The sequence below is a fragment of the Argiope bruennichi genome, chromosome 6, assembly GCF_947563725.1.
Source record: "Argiope bruennichi chromosome 6, qqArgBrue1.1, whole genome shotgun sequence".
Taxonomy (NCBI): Eukaryota; Metazoa; Arthropoda; class Arachnida; order Araneae; family Araneidae; genus Argiope; species Argiope bruennichi.
Window position 1 is genome coordinate 77,103,597 of NC_079156.1, and position 25,666 is coordinate 77,129,262.

Below are 25,666 nucleotides of genomic sequence, written 5' to 3' on the forward strand. Positions count from 1 at the left end.
CAAAAAATTAATCCTCTTAGCTACTTTTAGCTGACTATTGTCATCATTAAAATTGCTCTTGTAACCAAACATTTACAAGCATTAAAATATATATACAAAACCGTATCAATAAATCTACATTATCTTCTTTGTATAATGTGATTCCCATATTATTCTGATATTTCCAAATTTTATCATATAATAAACTTTATTAAGATTTAAAAAAAAAAAAATGTTTTTGAAATTTTATTTTTAAGGAACTTTTAATGCAATATACATAGTAAGATATTTTAATTAATAAAAATCCACAAAATTATTTTATAATAATATTTAGTAAGTTTTAGAAGATATTTAGTTCTTAATATCATATTCTTGAACATATACAACAGATTTCATACGTCTTGAACTAATTTTATTAGTTTTTTTTTTCAATTTTTAAAAAATATCCGTATTTTTTTATTATCACTGCTTTTTATTTTTATTTTTTTATTTTATACATTTTTGAACTGCAATCTCCAGTTCTGTATTAACGAGCTCAATCTGCATTAAATCCGGAAGATGTAGTCACATTTACAGAACAACTGAACGATTGTAGATACACCAATAGTGAATATTCAGAGCTATTTACATAGAATTATATCCTAATAAAAAGTTAAATAAAATAAAGATTATTCCAAATCTTGTTGATGTTTTTCAATGATATTTTAAAATATTTGATTAAATATAATGAAACATTATGGAATCCATAAACCTCAAACTGTCTGGTTTTGGTGCTGACATGATATGCCCAAACTAGAATGACTCCACTTCCATGCTTCTAATTCAGAATAAATAAGACTTTGAGTTGAAAGAACAAAAATAGTTTAGTCATTTGGGTCAACTTTGACAAACTGCATTTTATCACAACACAAGTATAATAAAAGTAGAGTTAAAAAATACAAATAGGTATGGAACATTCTAATTGTTTATCTATACTTAAAAGTGGCGAAATTGTTCTATTTATTGAGGTTGTGTCAAAGTTTTATTTTGTAATAACTTTTGAAATGGAGAGAAATATGGATGATCAAGGACGTATAAAGCAAACATTTTTGAAATTACTTCAGTGGTTGGTGCTGACGAATTCTGTTGCGAATTTTCGTTTTAAAGAATATACAGTAAAGCTTTATTTATTTGTTATGATTTCTCCAGAAAACGGAAGGAGATGGAAAGCAGCTGACCCTTAATAACGTATCTTTTTGAAATCGGTCCAGTGACTGGTACTGGTAAACTTTATTGCAGGTTATTTTCATCAATGATGTTTATTTTTTCAATTTCTCCCAAAAAGGAAAGGTGCAGAAGGCAAGTGACCCCTGATAACCTAACTAGAGATCATTAGCTTTCATAAGAAAAGAATTGACAAAATCGGACCAGTAATTGGAACTAGGAAAATGATTCACTGGTTTTCTCTATTATTTGAAATATGTTTATAATAATAATTTGGGAAAATAAAAAATAGCAGGCAACTTTTAATAATTTAATGAATGAATTTTTCTGAAAGGTGTTTTGGTATCCTAATATTTTTTTTTTTATTTATTTGTTTATTTATTGCATATTTTTACTCCTCCTGTTTAAATTCTATTTTTATAAAAAAAATTAATACCTATTTTTAAAACTAAAAATTGTATATATTATTAAGAAAACTGAAAAATAAGAAAAATTAATTCATTTGCTTCTTCAGATTCTAATTTTAGAAATTTTTCTGCCAAATTCTTAAGTATTTGAACACTTTTGAGATCTATTACAGCCCCATAAAAATATCCTTTATTTATTCAAACTATAATCAAGAGCTATAAAACGCAATTAATTAAGAATATGCTTTGTCTTTTTTCGCCGTATCGTTCATTTCTCATGCATTAGAGGTTAATGAGCTTTGAGTTTTCGTACTACGTTCTCGCCCCTTACCCTCTTATCAGGGCTACTATTGAATACTTCGAAAATTGGCATTGTAACCGAAATCAAAGAATATATGATATGCATTTCTGAAAAGTGACTGAAGATAACTATTCATAATTTATGGGAAAATTATTTTTATCTTTTTAGTTGCATTTTCTTTCCTGACAATGGAGCGTTTTTTGTGGGATACGTTCTTACATCAACTTTTATTGGATCTACCTTACAGTTAATTCGACTGCCAGACATTTTGTTGTGCACTTGGCAATTACTAACAGCTAGATCGGAAGTGGAAAGGATGTCAATAAGAAGAGTGAGTTGAAGGTCATAATAAATTTAGGTGATAAGAATTTTATTGCAGCAATCAATTGTATTTCGATGTAGATATTCATTTCTTTAAAGTATAACTGTGGAGGCGTTTTATAAAGAGAGGAAGTACTGCAAAGATTGTAACACAGTAATAGTTTGGTTACATTTTTTTGGATGCAATAGAAATCTAAATTAGAAAATAGATTTTTCCTCAAATTTTGCTCAAAAATATTATAAAGCATAAGATATATTTAGTGAAAGTTTCATGACAATTATCTAAATTATTAAGATTTTTTTTATTAACACTACATAAGTCGTGTGTTTTTCTTTCTTTCAAATAAATATGGTTGCGCTGTATCTGTCAGGTACACCAGTATGCATTGTTGATATTAGTAAATAATACAGCTTAGTTATTGTATAATATAGATATAGAAGCCCTATTTAAGATAAACACAAACAAAAACAAAATTCATTTTTTACAACACAAACTACGAAGACAGCAAAAAAAAAAAAAAAAAAAAAAAAAAAGAATTTTTATTTAAACATATCATTATTTAATTATTGAAAAAAAGTATTCCTATATTTGTCAGATAAGGAACGACTAACGAAATATTAATGAAAAATTATATTTCGATTGGGCAAGAATAAATTAAGACCATGCTTAAGATTTCCTTAGTAAGATGGACTTAAAAGAGTTAAAACATGGATAAAGAAAGATATTTATTTAAATAAGATTTTACTTAGCTTATGGATATACAAAATGGTGTTTCTAACTTGAAAAGGACTTCTAGGCTTCCTTATACTTAAAAACTGATTCAAAACTTGAATGCTTGCTTCTAGCTTCGAGTGGAAATTTAAATTCTATTGTGGTTCAAAATGGTTGCATTCTTATTTCAATTTGTAAACAATTGAGTAAAGACAAACAATGTTTCATAAAATTTTACATCATCCTAAAAAATAACGGAAGAAAAACGAATTGTATTTAAAAATCGTTTTGACATTCTATAATTTTTTTAAAAAACTGTGAAATTTTAAAAAATTTTGGTGCAACTGATTTTCTTATTTTAATTAAAGAATAAAATTTTCTGTCCAAATTCTGTTAATAGTAAATATATTGTTACTTTCTTGCATATGAATTATAGCCTCCAGCAGCTGATTTGATTTCTGGTAACTTTAAAATTTGTAATAAAAATTTGTTTTATTATAATTATGTGAAATTTTGCTCTCAAATATTCATGTATAAAAGCGATTTTAATAAAATTTTGAAATAATGAATATTAATAGTGAATTTCCCATCTATTAAAAACATGAAAATAATTTCATTTGGAACGGCTCTCGACATCATCTAAATACAATTATTTTCGTCAAATTTCAAAAAATGCACCTTAAAATGAAGTTTTTGTTTTAAAAATAAAACATTTATGTTTTGAGTCAATTCTTTTCTGTTATACATCCAATTTTAGTATCAGTAGAAAAATTTTAATTAAATTTTTCCATGTTTTTGGAGTTAATATATTTTAACCTTATTTTTGGAATAATTCAAGGCCGTTATATGGGACTTCAGCTTTGGAATAGAATACTCGCATTCTTTACTTATTTTCTTCATCGTAGAGTTCTATAGTTTGGAATGTCCTATCATATCATTAACTGGTAAGAATACTTTTACTTTTCGTAATTAATTAAATTAAAGGCTGATTAAAGGGCAATCAAAGTCGGAATACGTTCTAAAAGCATGATATACAATTAAAAAAATTGATTTTCACTTCATTTACATATAGAGATATTCATTGATATATCTACAAGGCCCTATTATGAAATTGCAATAATAATAATTGTTCTAAGCATCAGCCATACAGGGATGGATTCAAAACTGAAGGTCCAAATTGTTAAGGTAAGCTAGAAAACAACAAAAATATCAAAATGAGATTAGAGATCATAGTAGAAAACCTTAACTAGATGTGCCAGAGATCGCCGTTCGCCAACGTTACTTTTAGATTTCAGAGTTAAATTCTCGACTATGTATGGATAACATATTACTATTAATTGATGTTGAGAGGGTCTTATCATTGAGAATCTCTATAATCATAGTTGCTGTAAATGTCAAAGAAATCCGAGATATCCGAACTCTTTGCCTACCTATTCGAAGCTTCTAAATTGTAATCATGAATGGAAAGTATTTTGAGCAGTTGTTGTCAAATTGGGTTTGCGAATATATTTCGCAAATGTACGGCATTGTTTAATAAAGAGCTCTCATCTATTATTGGCTGGTGTATTTCGGCCTTTTACATGCTTATTTCTTCCACTAACTGTTTATACGCGCAGTCACCCTGTATTCATATAATATTTTTGTTATTTACTCATCTTAAATGTCAATATCATCCTGCTGCATTTTAAATTTAAAAATAGCTTTATACCAACAGTTATTGCCATTTTGTATAGTTACCATAATTAGTTTTACAGGAAAAATTTATTTATGGATATCTTATTTCGTTCCTTAAAATTGTGTTAATATAAATAATAACGAAAATATTTTTTAGATTCCAAACATATTATTATAACAGAAACATTGTTTGAAATAATATTGAATATATTTTTTAAAAGGTTTTGCATCGAATTTCTATGAAAATCTATTCTTCAAAATTGCTGCAATTTTCTGCATATATATATATATATATATAAATATATGTAATATTATTTTGGTTGAATCAGAATACAGCAGGTTTAACAAGCAGTGAAGAGACTTCGTATCTTTAATTCGGTTTTATTCTATTCCAAATGGCAGGCATGATTTTTTACAAGAAGGCGCAGTGCGGCAGAAAAGCAGAAGTAAAGAAGAAAGAAGGGCAAAGAAGGGGTGAAACAAATGATCACTAGTCTTATATAACATGGGATTTCCGGTCACGCACCAATTCAATACATGTGTTGACCTTGAGAAGGGCAACGGAAGTATCACTTTCTCTCGATGCGTAGTACTGATGGCGCATTATTTTTTACAGAGGAATTAATTAAACCGAAAGTGGGTTACGAAATAAGAGAATATTTTACTATGGGCTAAATTAAGAGTTTAATACATATATATATATATATATATATATATATATATATATATATATGAACATTTACCTTCCAAGTACAAATCCAATGACTCATAACATGAAACAGTTGTATGAGAATATATATAGCTAACAGATTTCACATTAACACCGCAATGTGATTTTCTTGGTCAGTGTGTTTAATAGATTTGAAGAAAAAAAATCAACAACCCAAAGACTTGGTTAAATTTTTACTAATACTTTTCAATAATACTTTTTTATATTTGACTATTTCTCCGACTTGATACACCACATGTACGTTATGAAAGAATCATGAAATTCGTATAATACAAAACTTGTAATAAACTCCTTAAAGCTAAAAATAAAAAAAGTTATAGAAAGCAATCTCAATGTGTTAAATAAAAAATATTTTTTTAACTTTCTTGAGAGACATTCATTTTTTCAAGAAAGTGAATAAATTAACAATACTCATTTTGTAATAGCACTTTGATTAATGTGTTGAAAGAGCAGCGTAAATAATCTTCTGCCTTCTTATAGGTGTGGCTTATTTTTTCATTAAATACCAGGTGGATCGCTACAACATATATTTTGCTTACAGTCCGTCTCGTATCAGCCAGAAAGTGCACATCTTGGCCGTTAAGTTTGTAATGTTAACTATATCATTCAAGTATATTGGTTTCTTTTTCTTGATACTCGTACGAGGAGGTGAGTGCAATTGCCAAACCCATAAATGTTTATTTAAAAATATATAAACATCTGCTTTTAGTTATCATTTAAATTATTGTTTTATTTAAATTTTTAATATGATTTTCTAACTTCCCTTTAATGATTTGTAAGTTATTTTTTACACTCATTTTTTTAAAAAAAAATTAGGCCATGTTTGTAAAAGATGGATATTTGCAATTGAGTTTTCATCCACTTTTTGATGTAGTATTCTGAATATCTGTATTTTTGTATGTTTTCATCTTCAGAATAAATTTTAATTTTCAGAATTTAATTATCCATTAATTGATTAATTTTAGTTAAAATTTGATTCCATATGAAACAGCATCTAGATATGAATTTGAAAAAATATATGTAATACAAGATTCCATAATATTTATACTAATGAATTGGAAAATATTTTAAAGACTGAAAAATAAAAAATAATAAAAATAATTTTTATTCGCTTTTATTACAGCACTATAAAATAAAAATAATTATTCATCAAATGCATGGAATCAAAACTAAATCATAAGATTATAAGACGCTGGAAACGATACTTTTATCTAAAATTAAGCAGCATTTGTATATATAAGAAAGAATGTGATTAATTAATAATATATTATAAATGTGATTAAACTCCAATTTGTTAAGATTTTTTCCTGTCGTCTTCTCACGCTTGCTTTTAAAATTCTGTTTTGGAGCCCATTATTTTGGTGAAAAATAATAACTTTCTACTTTAATGGGATTTATATTATACATTAATAAATGGGATTACTAACATTAATAAATGGGATTTATTAAAATATATTTTCTTAATTTTTTATTCTACTGAACAACATTTCCAGTAATTAAATATATAAGCCATCTTAATTTTCTTTAAAATATGACAGGTATCAAGTGGCATTGTAAGGTGGAGTGCATTTAGTGGCAAATTATATGAAATTTTCAAGAATTTCTAACTGTCATGTCTAGTAAAATGGAGAATAAGAAACGATTACGTAAAATCTTGGCTAAATTTATCCCAAGAATTTTGCGTTCTGAATTCTTAATTTAAAAGACTATGTTTTAAATTCTGCATCTCAGAATCGTCTGCTTTGCTTAGTGTTTAGAAAGCTTTGATTTTTCAAATATTTAACCAAGTAATATTTTATTCTTACACTTTAAATTTTGCAGTTCATTTAAATCTTTATTTGAGGTACTTAAATAATTAAAAAAATTATATTAAGAATTTCCTATTTTATGGGGGGTTTTGTAACATATATTATTACAGGAAAACTATATCAGTTATGAATTTTAATATAATGTGATAATATATAGAATAATTAGTTACCTATATTTATGAAAATTCATATGAATTTTAATATAGAATATTTAGTGAATAGTATTTAATGTAGAATAATCGTATGAATTTTAATATAGAATAATTAATTACCTATATTTATGAAAATTCATAGTTTTAGTTTGTTCGATAAACAAGATACAACCGTTTTGCGGTTTGATTTTTTTCAAATTTTCAAAGGGTGTGGGAGTTCTCGTCCTCAGAGGTGAGAGCCTTTCGGTTCTCAATTCCTAAAATTCAAAAGAATATTAGACTAAAATAAATATTTATATATATAAATTCTTCCTCGAATTGCAATAGACTAATTGTGTGAACTGATGTTTGTGATGTGTCTTTTTTGGGCATATACTTCGTAATTTGTTCTCTGTACTTTATTAAAGATCTCTCAATTTGTGTAATAGCTTCATTTTTGAATTATCTTAACTGCAGGCGATTGATAATCAAAGTTCAAGCAATTGGGAGAGATCTATTTTCAAAGCAAATGGAGCAAAATGACAAAAATAGGGCAAAAATGAGATAGGAAATGAGTCAACAAGCAAAAACGTATGTAAGAGCTGGTATCGGTCTACTCATGAAAGTCCATTGCTTGATTTGAAGAACAAACACAATACATTCTTCCAGTGAATTTAAAATTATCAATTCGACCAAACCCAACTGGAAGGCACCTATCTTTCTTTTTCACTTCCATCCAAAGCTCGCCTTCCTACTCTCAATGTATTTCTTTCTTTCCTTTTTTTTTTTTTTTTCCTTCTGATTACTTTCGTTGATTGTTTATGAAATTCGGTTTCACTTCCTGTTGCCTGGATACGAAAAAAATATAAGTGGATGATTTTCTAAAATGTTATTACGGTGGTTTGGTTTTTTTGTGGTGTTTTATGGCGCAAAGGTCATATCTGATCATACTGCGCTAAGTTATTCCGGTGAAACTTTTTATAAAAGATAAATTATTATTAATTATTTCATGTACAATATCAATATATTACACTTAAAGAACAATAAAATGGGGTCATTTATTGCATACTTTATTTGGTATTCATTTTTGGACGATTAGGAGAAGGTAGAAGTAGATTAGTAGATTAGGAGAAGGTAGAAGTAGATTAGTAGATTAGGAGAAGGTAGAAGTGTAAGGGGAAAAGAGAAGATTGGGGCTTCTATTTGTTGAATCAGATATTCAACATTCACATAATTTTTTTTTGATAAAATTACAAAGAATTTATATCAAATAATAATTATTTAACGTGTTTAAAATGCAATAAACTTCATATCTGGTTTTTCAAATAAAATTTTTGGTTTATTTATTGGTAAGGCAAAGTTTTTTTTAATTATTATTTCTTGATAAACATTTTTGTAGTACTGTTAATTTCTGAGTTTACAAGCCACCATTGCAAATTTGATTACTCTTTATTCTACCCACAAACATATATTTATTGTTTCGTCTATCAACAGATTGGATAACAGTGACTTACGCAGCGAATGCACTCATGTGGATCAGCATTATCATTTTCATCATTGCCTTTGATCCTTGCAACTGGAAGCATATTTGTATGGTCGATCTGATATTCCGCCCAAAGGTGTGTTGACATTATAATATTTGCTTTTTATGAATATGGAGGAAGAGGTACATTCGGAAACAATATCGACAGAAGCCCCGTCTGAAGATGGCATTGTCTCATAATATATTATTTCAAAATTCCTCCTGTGGATATATGATGAAAAGTACACCAGGCTCAGTAACGATAAAGTCGCGTTATTCAACAACAATAAAAAAAAACGTAAAAAAATAAATAAACGAAGCTTAGGAAGAGAACTAGAGCAGAAATGTAGAAGAGAGCGTCACTTTCAGAATTCAACAATAATTTCTCTATGCAGCACGGAATTTCATTTTGCGATCAAATTCCAAAAGAAAAACTAATTGGACTGACTCGATCTGGTGGTCTCACATACATTTTTATACATTTCGTAACATTATACAGAATTTTCTCGAACAGTTTTTGAATCTCAAATCCGAATAGAGATCGCCAAAATTCTTGTTTCTTCTCAAATTTAATTCTTGTCGCTAAAGTTGCCAAATGATCGCCAAGCTTGTTGCCAAAGAAGGGCTTATGACCTCGCAACCATTCAACATCATTAAAATATTTATAAAATTCCTTTCCTTATAACAAAACAAAGGAAGTAATATCAGAGATTAGTAAAAATATCATCCTGTTTCGAAATGCAATTTCAATTTTTAAGAAATGTATTACAATTTTAAATTCCTAACATGGATAATAATAATATTTCCTCAAAATCTACAATATTTTGATCATCGGAAAATATCGAATTCAATAATATAATTTTGCAGAAGGTGTAATAATATTTTCTGAAGGAATTATTTATATTGTTATTATAAGTGCGTCTTTAAAATATTGCTGGCAGCTTTAGTATATAATTTATCGGAGGACTTCGTTACAAATTTAGCAGCAATATTTGTTAAAGTGCCGAAGTCTGTAAAATATTGTATAAAATCATGAATATAAAACGTAATTTCAATATTGATTCTCTGTTATACAAAAATTTATTTATAGTAACATTTCAGTTTTAGATTGAAAATCAACAATAATGTGCTCTAAAAATAATAAATCAGAATGATCAAAACTTCAGTGTTCATTTAGTCACATTTAGTATGAAAAGGCGCCAGGAATTCTCAGCTTTATGAACTGAAAATATTTGGTATAATTACATAGCATGTTTAAAAATATTAAGGCGGCAAATGTAGTGATTTTTGACCTTTCATTCCAGAAAAAAAGAGAATATAGAATAGTGCATCGGAATATAGAGCAAAGAGAGGTAAGCAAATTATAAATTCCACCGTTACATTTTAAGCAGCATACTGTTGTAATACTCAATTGTATTTTTTGTTGTGAATAAATTTGTTCGGAAATAACAGAAATTTAGGATTACAAGCTGGATAATATGTGTGAAATGTTCCCAAACTGAGTATCGCTGTCCAAAGTTGAGTTACGAGTCAATTTTTTAGTGGATCACGACAAGAGCATGACTATATATGCATCTTGGGAAACAAGGGTTCAAAATGATGAATCAAACCACATGGTGGCAGCAGTACCAAAAAAAAAAGAAAAGAAAAAAGAAAAGAAAGAAAGAAAAAAGGCAATGCGCAGACAAGGGAATCGTGTCAGCTCAGACCCTGGCCACCTAATCAGAAACTCTATTTCACTATGATCCTTCAATTCAGTTTGTATACACATTAATTTCATAACGGTTTGTTATAATTTGTGGAAATTTTTATTATCTACTTACACTAACATACATGGACGAGAATTTTTTTTTATTTTTATTGAATGGCAACAGTTAAATGTAAACAGAATGCAATATGAAAGCCTCTAATTTTTCGAATGTTTTTATAAATGCGCTTAATTCAATGTTTCGGTTATTTATTTATCGTTAAAAGGAGATTATTGAAAATGCTTGGAAACAAGCTTGTCGGGTTACCGAAACCTCTTTTCGGTAAGAAGAAAGAAGGGGCAAAAAAAAAAAAAAAAAATCTGAAAAACAAATATGGAATTAAAATAGAAAGTTTAAACGTGTGCAGAAATAGATTTAACCATCCCCAAAAGGTAATTGCTGTAACTTGCCTATGTAAATTGAATTTCATATTTTTTAAAACTATAATCTCGCAGAAATAATCCTTACATTATCTGAAAATTCAAAAATTGCCTTTTTTAATGATATTTATCTATTTTTCGTACAGCTTTTTCTTTATTTTTTATATTTTTTAAACATTTATTTAAAATATAATTGGTAACAATGTTTTTAGTGATGTGATGAAATTCAAACTGATCCAACAAAACCATCCTTTTACCTATGGTAAAATTAAGATTTTAAAAATTGTATACCAAACCACCGAAGTAAGATTTTCACTTCTGTTTTTATCCCATAATATACTCTTTCATTTAAACGTGCAGTAATGTGTAATAGACTGATGCAATTAAATCCATTGTTCAGCCCAATTAAATACTAAAATAATGTTGTTGTTTGTTTTCTTTAATGCATTCCATATTAACAGTTTAATAACCTAAAAAGTCAATAATATGGACGAATAAGCTAGGCACTGTGAACAATTAGTATTTAATAATAAATATTTTTGCTTAACAACAATTCTTTTTTCTTCTATAAAATCGTTTTCTTAAAAAATGTATGTTGCTCTTCTAAAAAAAAAAAAAAAAAAGAGAAGAAGAAACATTGAGCCCAAGATTAAGAGAATCGCAATAGATTCGGTTTCTAAAAAGTGAAATCCAACGTTTAAAAAATTGGAAATCTTTGCTATAAGCTAATATGCGTTTATATATAATTATATTATGTTATATGCTTATATATGTAATATACATGCTTGCTTTTAAGTTACATCCATTTTATTTCTGAGCAGTTTATAATTTTAAATTTAATAAAGTTTTGCGATTATATAAATTCCCTGTTGATATTAAATACTTTATTTATGCGCGCATTATCATTGCTATAATTAATAGTAAATAAAAATCAATCAAGCTTAAAGTATTATCCTGATACAATATTTCAGAATAGAGTTTCAAACTGTTTAATTTCTTTTTTTCTTGTTTCATATGCTCTCGTAAAACTCTAAAATCAGAAATAAGGTATTATTGAAATGTACAATAGATGGCAGCACAAATTTAAATGGATCGAAAATGATAAATTTTTCGTGTGTATGGTTTCTGATTTCTCTTACACGAAATAATATTGTTATCGTCGAAAAATTCTATCTCGAGGTTTTGACGAATTCCCATATTTCAGACCACCCGGAGTCCTGAAAAAACGCATTTTCAGAATTATATCCATTTTTCCATCTGTCGTGAACACAATTATTCAAATTCGTTTCTATATATAAGGAAGAAATTCAATATGTGGTCTGAAGACGGACTGATAAATTTACAGATATCTATCAAATTTTGAACAAAGTCTATTGAGTGGAAATTTGTCTGATTGTCCGTATACAAGTGAACATAATAATTACAGATCTTGAAGAGTTATGCAGATATTTATTACTCAAATTTAGTATCTAAAATATAGATATATAATACTTTGAAGCAATTCTTCAAGTGGTGGATCGTTTGTCGGTCTGTCCACCTTTCGTCTGCATGTTAAAGCGATAACTAAACACACACAAATAATTTAGATAAATAAAATTCGATACAAATTTTTGAATCTAAAAAGTTTTTTAGCTTCTAAGTTTTTGAAAATCCATTCATTTGTATATTTACATGTACATTTTGCATTCGTGTAAATGTAATAATTGAAAAATGCAACAATTTAGATAAATGAAATATAAGAATTGTGAAAGATGACATGAAATAAGACATGGAAGGGGATATAGATGCTTCGGGTATTAATCGTTAATAGCGAAATAAAAGCAAAACATTTATTATTTTGCTTTCTAAAGTGAAACATGACGAGAAAATTGAAAAAAGTAAAAATTTGTCTTTAGCGCCATTTTTCTTGGCTATACGACTATATTTGGAATTAGAAAGGAATGAGTTTCCTTCAAGTTTCTGTTAAATAGTTTGAGTAATTCTTAAAATTTATTCACTCGTGTTCACATTTGTATCTTAAAAAAAAATCACTATCTGAAACTTGTTTAAGAAATTAAATAAACAAATGAAAATTTATTTAATAATAACTGATTCTGATATTGAGTCCAAAAATTTTTATTTTGAATAATATTTTTATGAATTAATTTATGTTAGATCAATCTTTTCTTTCTAATTTTTGTAAGTAAAAATTACTCCATTAAATATGACGAAATATTAATAGTTACTAAGCGCAATCAAAGTGAGGTCACAATTGCCCTTTCTGTTTAGTGATTTTCCTTTATAATTTGAAAATTGAAAAAAAAAAAAAAAAAAACATTTTTTGACAAAAGAGGTAGTCCACTGGAGCAGGCCGAGCTAAATAAAAGGGTGCTGGTGTAAAATTGACTTGCGGGATCTTAAAACATATTTCAAATAATAACATGAAATAAATATATATTGATTTTAATAAGCACCAAATTTTTTACAAAAGAACTATTAAAAATACTTGGTAATGATAACTAATTGTATTATAGTATTCTTATAAAATTGGCGATTAACCTCATAAATAATCGCTAATAAAGTAAATAAAAATGATTGTTTAGTAAGCTTATTAAAGAAATTTTTATAATAAGAGATTGTGTTTGCTACATTTTCTTGTATATTTTATAACAAATTAAGGGATAACATCCTAATTAGTCATTTCGTTGCAAATTCGGATATGATAAATAAAATAAGTAAAGAGGTGAATTGTTTTTAACTGATGCTAAATCTCAATTATTTTCTCATTATTTTTAATTTCAAGGGAGACATTTCTGCAAATTCGACGATAATTGGTAAGGCCAATATAGCTTTTAGAAGAGAAAGACATTAAAGTTACAATTCAAATAATATTTTTAAATCAATTACACAATATTTATATTATTGAGAAACTGGAAGGTAAAGCACGGTGTTAAAATTTGATTTCATTAAATCTAGCTGAATCGCATTTAAGTCTTAGTAACAACTAACAAGATAGACTTCGGTCAATTTCTAAAAATTTCGATTTTTTTTTATAAATATATTAACACTTTCTATTTAAATTTTGGTCATGTAAGTAAGCTAGCTACCTGCTGAAATAACATTAAAAGCACCCAACTTTGTTTTGGACGTGAAATGTGCATAAATCGCAGGATAATTCAAATGTATATATATATTCTGAATTAAAAAAAATAGAAAACAAATCTATTGTCCTTTTATAAAATTATTCAGCTGCACAGGTTCTTTGGAAATGCTTTACAGACCTACAAATTTTATGTTTTAAAAAAGGCATTTCTATATTTATATTTCGATTATTTAGTTAATTATCCGCTATTTATATTTTTTAGCTGTAATACGAAAATGAAATTCATTTGACGTTGTTCAAAATATCAGCGTAAACGGAAAGCTAAAATTTATACCGCTTGCATTTATTATTGTAACTGGTTGAAAACTGTAATCTAGAGTGAAACGGTATTATCTTAAAATAACATATGAAAGGAGGGAAGCGGCATTTTCGATTTAAAAAAAGAATTATCCGTCGAGCCGGAGTCGAACCAGCGACCTATGGATATCTGTTGCATTTCACCTACAGTCCACCGCTCTGCCAACTGAGCTATCGACGGCCGCCGTAGTAGAGATAAAGAAGTTTGAATCTGATTTCTAAATGTGTTTAACAAGAAACTTTTAGTAGGAGGATGTCGTTTTTCAAGCATTTATTTTTACTTATCTTCTACTTCTTCCATTCGTGGGATCTTAGATTTAAAAATAAAATATTCTAAGATTCAGAAGAATAACGCATTGATCTTTTCTTCTAATTTAAATAATTAAATTTGAGTGTGTTGATTTAAAATGGTTATATCGGCGAATAAAAGCAGAACTAGATATCGATTCTGTATTCTAGCAAAACCGCTCATAACGCCGGAAATGACATGGAACCGAAATAAAATCAATGCATGAATACTTTTAAAACTAACGGGAGGTGAGCCCCCAAAACCTTTCTCGCTTCCTCTCTAATAAACTTATCATGCCAGAGAACGCTTTATTAACTTTTGGCATGAATTTTGCATTTTATTGAATCTACTCTGTCACCCTTGGCGAGCTATTTAGCGATTAATCGTTGACATGTGTTAATAAAATACAAAATCGAATTTGAGTTTTAGAATGTTTTCCTTAACCGATTGACACAAAAATGAAACAAAACGGCACTAGTAGTTACAAAACTCCATATCAAACTTGATATATTTAAGCCATCGATTTCTTGAGTTATCAGGATTACATGTTTCTGAAAAGACAAACAGTTAACCCGTTAATGAATTTGGCTCAGAATCTGACAGATGTCTACACTATAGAAGATAAATTTGTGCAATGAACTCTCTCGAGTTCTCTTCGTTTTATAGTTATAGTGTAAAATTATATTTACTGTACTATAAAATACTGTACAGATGGACTTCCTCTAAATAGATTCTACACAAAATTTGATAGAAACATTTGATGTAAAGACCGTGTACCAAATTTCAATTGTCTAGTTCAAAGCGCTTTTAAAATTATCTTCATCACCGGCAGATGGGCATTTTCCAAAATTATATTTTTCGTGCTCATGGAGATTTGAAATGTGGAGATTCGTCAAAATCCCGAGTGAAATTTTTTGACGATTACTATACTTTCTCTCTACTACGTAAACAAGAAAGTAAAAACTAATTTGTGACACACGAATAACCATATAATTACGATAAACGATCTCATTTCACATAAATTCTTTTTCAACAGGTCTATCAACCCATGGCACTTAGAAAGTATTTGCCCTATATCAGTAGCTTAGACAAATACAACAATCCCATTCAACCTCGGAAAAGAATCAGAAGTTTGGCAGAGGCTCTGGTCAGAGATATTGAGGGCCTAGAAGATTCAAGCTCTGAGAAAGAAAGTGACCACCCTTGATCTACACTGGACAATCTGGATGTATTTTATTTTCTTACATCAGTGTCTTCTGTATACAGCAGAACATCTAATTGACAGTAGTTTAAGATGAACGAACTGGACAAATATTGAACAATTTTCCCTTCAATGGTTGTCCTTTATTCTATAATAATAATAAAAAAATTCTAGTTTGTATGACAATTATTATGAATATTATATTCATCTAGGGCCTAAACGAGGAAGTTTTTTGGGTTTATTAATTTCAACATTGATTAGGAGATGAGTGTATAGGTGTATCATATTTTCTAGGATTTATTTTACTTGTTATAGATTTTCAATAAAATAAATTTATCAGCTTCTGTTGTTTTAAGAAATAATTTAATTGCGCAATTTTTTTGCTATATTTTGCTCAAATACTGATTTTCAATACAAAATTGGAACAAAAGAGGGAGAAAAATGAAATTCCGTCAATGAAGTCATTTGTTGAAAGAAAATGATGAGCTCATAATATTTATTTGAATTTATTTTACAGAAAAATAGGATACGTAACTTTTATATTTTAAGATCAGTTGATCATATTCTTTTTGTCTATTGTTATAAATTGAACAGGTATCATAATTTTATTAATTTTATAAAATATTCTTGTTATATGTTAATTAAAATTAGAAGAGCAAAAATAGAGTAGGTAATAAATGAGAATGTTTAGTGTACTTCATACTTCTTTAATCTTATCAGTACTATTATTAAATTTATCTGTACTATTTGAAATTTATTCGAACATATAAGTAAACTTTAAGTTTTGATTCTGAATTACTAGATGTTAAAAGTATATATAGTTTTTCAATGAAAAAAATATTCAGTATTAGTTTTTTTTTTAACACTTTTCAAGGGAGCAAAGGAATAGTAAAAATATGTGAAAATTCTGAGATTAAAAAGAAAGTGCTTTTATCGACAGAAAATGCTAAAAGTGGGAACTGCGACATATCGCTGTGTATCGGAATTTTTAATGAAAATAATTTATTAGGGGAATAAAAAAACCGCAATCACATTATTAAAACAAATCAATATTTTTTATACACTCGGACTTAAGATATTCGGTTAAGAAATGAATAACTGATTTTATTATTGTTGTTGAACGACGAATATTTTCAAATGCTCATGGGAATTATACGTTAAAATATGCATTTTGTTCTTGAGATTAGTTAGAAAGGGTAACTGGAACAAAGAGTAATTGAGAATCGTGATTATATGACCCACCGGGGAAGCCTTTGGGTGTGTGTGCGCGTGCTTGCATAAATATCATCTTTTTCCTTTATTCATCTAAATAAATTTTGAATTACATTTTAATACTACTATCCGTTATTTTTATTTCCCAATTATTATTTTCTTCTAATCTAATTTTTAAAAGTTCAGGTTAGTTAGTTAGATTAACATCCCTTTTTAAAACCAAGGCTACTTTCGGATTCTTTTTAGAACTAAGACTATCTCGTAATTCTGCGCCGTAGTCAGATGACGAGGACCTCCATGATTGTAAATGTCATAAAGAGTTTCGTGTTTTTCTCTACTTTTGTTGTAGTTTATTCTCTTTTTATAATTTCTAAAAACTTATGTCTTGTCCCCGTGTAACCACTGGCATCAAAATAGCCTTTCAATTTATTTTTTTCTGTATTTCATAGTTCCAAGGAACAAACAAATCTATAATTTTGTGTGTGTATGTTCCTTTATAAAAGTGACGTTTTCAAATCTATTCAACCTTTCAGTACAGGCATGGAGATCTATCTCTTCACAACTAAAATATATTTCGTGAATTATTTTATTTGTCATGTTAGCACGTAATGCGAATGTAGATAGAAGTATGAGATACAGCCTTCTTAGAGAAATAAGTAATGTTTTAGTTTGATTTTCATATATAATGCATAAGAATTTGCTCATAACGATGAATTTATAATATGCGCTCAACTGTGTTGTATTTGTGTTGTGCAGTCAAATATTCTCAATTGACATCCACAAAATCATCCTTAAAGATTTATGAATCCACAAATGGTTCGCTATCTTTCTTTCATAATTACTAAAATTTGATTGTTCTCGATGACTTAGGAAATTATTTCTCTAAGAAAATTATTGTTGCGACATCTTTATATTAAAAAAATTATCAATTCAAACTATGCAAGTTCAGCTGATGTACCTATTTTTATTTCCACCCTTTAGTAAAATATATAAAAAATAGCCTCGATACTTTACCTGTTCATAAATATATTGGTAATCAGCAGTTGTACGAATCGAATGTTTTGCAAAACTCTTTACGGAAGTTCCCTGTTTATGATCCTATTATCTCAAGCTTCCCCCTCCCCCTCGAACGACCTCGTGTCATTTTGAAATATTCATTCACTCATTTTCCGTCAATCAAAAAAAAAATGTCTTTTCTTAATTAATCAAATTTGAATGACGCTTTAATTGCGTTATACACATCACTATTATTTACCTGAACTTCTAAATGAAATGTTCGACAATTTTTTCTCAAATAAAGGAGTGCGTTCTTGTAGGCATCGGTGTTACGCTTCCTTTTCTTTTAAAGAATTAAAACTGTTTCTTTTGTGAAAATTGATACGAGAAAAAGTTCCTCTTTTCAACCAAATCTTTCTTTATAAGGAATTATCTTCAAAAAAATTTAATTTCTCTTGTTCTCTTCTTAAATAAACTGAATTTAAATTCATCTATCTAATTTTGATGTGATTGTCAAGGTTTACATATTACACGGATATATATTGTAGCTTTGACTTAGTACCCGAAATATACTGAATATTTTTATTGAAAGGTGGAGCCTTCGTATGAGTAAATGCAATAACTAAATCATATATTATTACCCATACATAAGGGACAATATGGTATGACGAAAAAAATATTTTTTTTGCTGGAAAAGACAACTTGAAGGCTGAAATTACTTTATATATATATATATATATATATATGCGGTTGGAATAAAGCCTAACCTTATTTGGTCTCACTTTTGATTTAAAAAAATTAGAACTTTGATGTATAAGCGACATGCCAGATATCATTCATCTTGTTCATTGCGTATGTGAGTTTGTGTTCACATACACACGAACGGACAGACAAGCAAGCATGCAGAAATAACTCCCAAAACAATTTTCTGTAGTTTGGGAAGTCTAAAATTTCAAAAAAATTGGAAGTCAAAACATCTGTACGCTTATAGAGTTTTTGCTTTGTATAGTTTATATAGAAGAAATAAAAATCAACGAACATTGTAAAAAGATCAGTAGCAATGTCTAAATTATGCTCTTTTTATTATAGAAATTTTGTAATTTATATGCAGTACAGTAAAATTTAATTCTACGTTATTATTTTTAATATAATACTAAATTCTACATAAAAGATTATAATTAAAACTAAGCAATTTGATCAAACTTAATAAGTACATTCTGTGAAGTACTCATCCAGTGTCTTCATTATGACAGCAATTAATAGGTTTACTTATATATTTAGAAATCGCTAATATAATCTCTAAATCTTTACTAATACTATATCATATCTCTACTAATCAATCTAAATCTATATTCTCTAAATCTAAATCCATCTGCGAATATAATCTATAAATCTAAAGCGAATTAGTTCAATTTTCTAACCGTGAACATAATTGATTTCTAAATGAAATGTCAAAAAATAACCGAAGTCAACCATTAAAAAAATCCTTCCCCGCTCAAAATTTAAATATAACCACCATAAGACCCTAAATATGCTGATATGAAATTGCCCTAAAACAGTCTTGAAATTTATCTGCAAATATTTCAGAGAAACATAACAAAAATTTAATTATCACATATACATATGAAAATACACGAACTATTTAACATATATAACATCAAGAACACAATCTTTTTGTCAACCTTAAGAAAATTATTACGAGAAATATTTCTTATTTGGTTGCCATCGCCGCAAAGTAAATAATGATTAAAAACCGATGGGAGGGATCTCAACAAAACCTTTTTGTAAAACTCTGTAATAAATTTGTCATGCTAAGGAACGCCTTACATGGAATTGGCATACAATAGTTACGAAATATTAACTTTTGGCGTGAATTTAGTATTTTTACTCAATCTACCGCGTCATTCTTGGCGAGTTATTTGGCAATGGACCTCTGTATAGATTTAATGCGTTAATAGTAACTGAATTTGTGTTTTAAACATGTTTTTCTCAACCGATTAAAAATTTTATACAAAAATGCACTTATAGTCACAAAACTCCATATGAAATATAATATATTTAAATGATTGCATTTATGAGTTATCACGTTTATAGATTTCTGAAAGTACAGACCGACAGACAATCAACCCTTAGTTGTATTTAGTTCAAAATTTTATAGGTGTCTACACTATAGGTGTTTACTCTGTGTACCAAATTTTATCTATCTAGCTCTCTTCGTTTTGTAATCATCGTGTTAATTTAAATTCAAACAGATAGACAGACGGGCTTTCACTGAACAGGGTTTGCATATATCTATCAAATTTTTTATTCAAAATTTGATAGAAATCTGAAAATTCTGTATAATAACCGTATGCCAAATTTCAACCGTCTAGCTCAAAGCGGTTTGAGTTATGTTTGTCAAAGTTAGCCGGACATTTTCCAGAAATGTGCTTTTCGAAGTCAGGGTGGACTAAAACGCTGAGTTTCGTCAAAATCTCGAGTTCAAATTTGTTGACGATTACTATACTTTCTCTATACTATGGATACGAGAAAGTAAATAGCTCATAATTGGTTATAGAGTTTGGCCTAATGCGTTTACTCTGATTTGACTTTGGATTAGAATTTCCCTTCAAGGCATTTGTGCTATTTCAACAAGAGCCAGAAATCTGCTTTTGCGCGATAAGATGAAATTCCGGGCCAGGTCTGTGACTTTGGTGATTATTTTCGTCAGAATGCCAAACAAAAAGAATATTTAAAAATAGCTTTGGCTCTAACACTTTGAATATAACATTTAATTAAAAAAAATACCAGAACAATATTTCCAAAATGCATATAAAATAGATTCTCGTAAAACACGTTCTTGTATAACGTGAATTTGTATACTACTACTAAAATGCTCACTTCTAACGCCATAAACTGTCGCAGTTAAGGATTTTCATAGTTTTTGATTTTTTTAATAGTAGAATTATCTATAATTTATATATATGAACTGTGTATAACCACTTCACTAACAATATGTATATGACAATATGCTATAAATTAGTGACATGTATGAATATTAATTTCTTGCGATAATGCATATGTAATATATTTCCTATTAGACGGAACGTATTCCCGCATGGGGCCCATTGTATTTTTAAAAGAATTTTAAAATATCAGCTGATTGGTTTAGGGATTAACAGAAATCCCTATACCAGAAAGAGTAGGGAATTAGATAAATATGAAAAGTTAGGCTCCAAAATTCCAAAGGATAATTTACATAAGGCTCGATTTTTTGGGGGGAGGCGAGAGCAGATGAGAAAATTGGGATGAAAGAATGCTGTGTGAACATATGAATGGAAGAAATCAGTTCTGAATTCAGGTTAAAACCAGGTTAATTAAATTAAAAGCGAAATCAGAAATTCAGTTAGTGTAATATATATATATATATATATATATATATATATATATATATATATATATATATATATATATATATATATATATATATATATATATATATTTCCTCTTTTATCATTTTCTTCTTTTCTTTTTACAAGACTTACCAAATATAATAGACAAGTGTGCGTGTGTGTGTGTGTGTTTGAAAAACAACAATAATTATTGCCTAAATCTAAAGAATACGATTAAAACCTGTAGTCTCTAAGAAATTAGAGACTATTTCAGTAAAGTACTTTGACACAGGACAGAAAACTATTTTACGTGAAACCACAACAAACATTATCATATCCTAATTTAGAAATTTCAAACCAAAAGGTCGTTTATCTGGAATGCAACCCTGCGTATTTTTAGAAAGGTTAACACGAAGTTTACATGTGGAAAACAGTTGGAAAGGGCACATTCCATATATTCAAAAAGCACAAAGATTAAATTGGGTGAGCTAAGACGAACTATGGAATGCAGAGATTAGCTGCATATTTCCAAGTCTGATAAACAAAAAGCTGCAGTTTCTAGGGAGTAGGTATTTTGATTTTAGATTTTTCGGTAATTTTCCAGATAAATATCAGAAAATTGTCGTATGGTAAATAAAAGAAAGTTTTCCGTACCATAAAATATAAAATTAACCCATTCGAGCCACTGGACGATTTCTTTAATCTTTTATTTCATTTCTAGTTATTTATAAGAATGAAAAAAAAAATTATTATTACAAAATTTCAATTAATCACTACCAATGAAAAATGTTCGATTGTTCTAAAAAACAATAATGCTTTATTCATAGATATTTTTTCTATTATTCAAGTATTAAGTAGAAATTAGGTCTGTTTTCGTCAAAAACATTCTCTCGTCAAAATACTGGTTATGTAAAAAGAAAGAAAATTAACAAATAAAATATCACTTCATGTTAAAATAAAATTTCTCTAGGCACGCCGGAAGGCTTAGACAAATTCTTTATCACCTAAATAAATACTTCCAGATTTATTTCAGTGTTAAAGAGTGAAATATGGAAGAGAATATAGATAATGGATTTATTCATATCGCATAATTCAGCCTTTATTATTTAATAAATATTTAACGTAACCTGTATTGTCATATTTAAATAAACAAATAATAATAATCAATTGCATTAAAAGAATTAAAACATGAGCAACTTCTAGAATTTTCTAAAACTGGCTATTTCTGCATAATGTTGCCAATAAATACTTCAGTTGCTTTATTTTTAGTTATTTAGTTTTCTTCAAACTATTAAACTTTAACCCGCATGTATTCATACAATTTTAGATTAAGATAAGAAAGTAAGCTTACAAGTGTTTTTACTTTTTCAAATGTGGCGAAACAGATCATATTAAAAGTAGTGGGAATTAGAGATAGCAAATCACCTTTCAGTTTTTAACTCTTAAGCAATCAAAAAACTTCTAGTACAAAAGTTGTTCACCTTAATAAGACGCTAATTCATCTAATTTTATTTAATTTTCTATCTGCAATCGAAAGGAAGTTATGGAAAAATGAAAATTTCCAACCGGAACACTGTCTGCATCCATTGAATCAAATAGCCCATTTAGGAGCACATCCAAGATTTTTACATTTCGAACAGCATATTCCAAGGCGGTTAAAATCCAAAGAATATTAATCTAGTTATCATGTTAAATGGGAAATGCGTTATATATATATATATATATATATATATATATATATATATATATATATATATATATATATATATATATATATATATATATATATATATATATATATATATATATATATATATATATATATATACCATGATCAGTGAAGATCTGCAGATATTTTCTCAAAGTTAGAGACATATCATCTTCCCCTAAAATATCTACCTCAAATTAATAAAATAATTTTATAAACTGTTCAATATATATATATATATATATATATATATATATATATACCATGATCAGTGAAGATCTGCAGATATTTTCTCAAAGTTAGAGACATATCATCTTCCCCTAAAATATCTACCTCAAATTAATAAAATAATTTTATAAACTGTTCAATATATATATATATATATATATATTATTTAAAAGTTAGAAATTCAATACTATTCTCGATTATTTTGTTTTGAAAGATATAACATAAAACTTCATGTCTAAATATGATCTCATTATTCTCACCGAAAATCCTTTTAGAATCAGAAAGAAAACCAGCGGGAGTGTTTTCCGGGAGCACTGACGTTATGAAACATTAAATTTTAGGATGAATTTAGTATTTTTACTGAATCTATCGTGTCATCCTCGGCAATTAATCCCTGAAAATTTGATATATTTAAGTCATTGCGACTTTAAGTTATGATGTTTATATGTCTCTGAAAATACAGACCGACAGACGATCGATCCGTTATTGGATTTGGCTGAAAATTTGAAAGTGTCTGTAGAAATTAATTCTATGTATCTAATTTTATCTAACGAACTCTCTTCGTTCTTTAGTTATTGTGTTAAATTATATTCGAACAGACGAACAGAGAGACTTCCTTTCAGTAGATTTTGCTCAAAATTTGACAGAAATCTGTAAATATGATGTAAAGATCACGTATAACAAATTTCAACCATCCAGATCAGAGATGTTTTGGGTTATTTTTGTCAGAGACCGACGGACATTTACCAAAAATGTATTTTTCGAACTTAGGGCGGATCTAAAACGTATAGATTCGCCAAAATCTGGAATTCGATTTCTCGACGATTGCTATACTTTCTCTATGCTACATATACGAAAATGTAAAAAAGTATATCGCTACATATACGAAAATGTAAAAAATTATATCACATTTCAATCGTCCAGATCAAAGCCGTTTTGGATTACCTTTGTCACAGACAGACGGACATTTTTCAAAGATGTATTTTTCGAATTTAGAGAGGTCTAAAACGTGTAGATTCGCCAAAAACTAGAATTAAAATTTCTTGACAATTACTATACTTTCTCTATGCTACATATACGAAAAAGTAAACAATTATCCATTGATGATCTATTTATCACTATAGGCTTTGCATTAGTTAAGAAAAGAGATTTTGACAATAGAAACAATATATTGATTTTCAGTCAATAAATAATTAAAAATCGATGCCCTATTTAACTTGAGGAATGATCAGTTCAATGTAGATATTGACGATACATGAGAATCAAGCCTCTTAAACATTTCAGATCGTGGATGAAATAGAGACTCAGAACATTTGACTATCCGATCACGAAAATTGTACTACGAACTCGCTGTAGTTTCCGAAACTTTTAATAAACACATTACATTTTTGTTACACCCTGCATCTAATTAATTAACTTCAAGTTATAAATATCCCATCAAGATTCAAATTTAATTTGATTGCATTTTATACGTTTAGAAGAAAATAATGTAATCTGTATGATTATTGATTCAAGTCGACCACCTACTTTACGAATGGGCTCCTGTAAGGCTATATTAGTAAGGATTGTTTAGTTTTATTAACGTCCCGTTTTAAAGAAATACTAGGACTATTTTGGGACTGATCTCGTAATTTTGAGCCATGGTCAGATGACGAGTATGACACTTGAGCTAGCAGACCCCTCCCCTTTCCAAAAGTTTCCACCTCACCAATGGGAGAACCTTTGACCTCGGCGGATTTAACCTCGATTAAAGACGCACTTAAACGGCGGTTCTTCGATGGAATCGATCCCGCTGGTGTCGTGTGCAAGTTTGGAGAGGAGGTACCAGCTCAGATGTCGTCCACGTCATCTGACCGCGGCTCAAAATGACGAGGTCCGTCCCAAAATAGCCCTAGTATTGCTTTAAAACGGGACGTTAATGTAGCTAAACTATACTGAGCTCAGTGGAATCGAATCTCGAACCTGCAGCCCTCCGGTCGAGAAGTCGAGACCTTACCACCAGACCACCGCGGCTTCATATTATTTAGGAACGTAAAGAATTACGTTTAAGTCTGAAAACTCATTCTATAATAAGGATGGAATAAAAAAAAAGATTTTTTTTTCAGTGAGCTTTATTTGAGATCTTCAGAAATAAAAAACTTTACTTTATCAATATAATGATAATTCTCAAGAAAGAACTTCTTAAGATTCTGGGTTCGAGAAAAGTCATCAGTAGTCTGTTATGGTTTAACCGCAAGAAATTACGTCATTTCAGAACCAATGAAATTGAAGAATGGTGGCTTGTCCCCTTACGTATATGTTATAAA

The 25,666-nt window shown here is 28.4% G+C and overlaps 1 protein-coding gene and 1 non-coding gene across 2 annotated transcripts; one reads left to right on the top strand and one right to left on the bottom strand.

Annotated features, from left to right (window-relative positions):
* Nucleotides 1-1,186: 1,186 nt before the first annotated feature.
* On the top strand, nt 1,187-16,052 carry LOC129973032 (calcium permeable stress-gated cation channel 1-like). Its single transcript, XM_056087384.1, has 7 exons — nt 1,187-1,235; nt 2,059-2,221; nt 3,762-3,867; nt 5,808-5,975; nt 8,761-8,885; nt 10,093-10,140; nt 15,681-16,052. The coding sequence occupies exons 2-7, from the start codon at nt 2,207-2,209 to the stop codon at nt 15,849-15,851; spliced, it is 633 nt and encodes a 210-aa protein (XP_055943359.1). The 5' UTR covers nt 1,187-1,235; nt 2,059-2,206; the 3' UTR covers nt 15,852-16,052.
* Trnay-gua (transfer RNA tyrosine (anticodon GUA)) lies at nt 14,448-14,536 on the bottom strand. The gene is given in 2 exon segments: nt 14,448-14,483; nt 14,500-14,536. It is a non-coding gene; the product is annotated as a tRNA-Tyr (tRNA).
* Nucleotides 16,053-25,666: the final 9,614 nt, after the last annotated feature.

Coding starts and splice junctions, on each gene's coding strand:
- LOC129973032 (XM_056087384.1), top strand. Junction 3,868..5,807: donor TCCTATCATATCATTAACTG/GTAAGAATACTT, acceptor GCCTTCTTATAG/GTGTGGCTTATTTTTTCATT. Junction 10,141..15,680: donor GGAATATAGAGCAAAGAGAG/GTAAGCAAATTA, acceptor CTTTTTCAACAG/GTCTATCAACCCATGGCACT.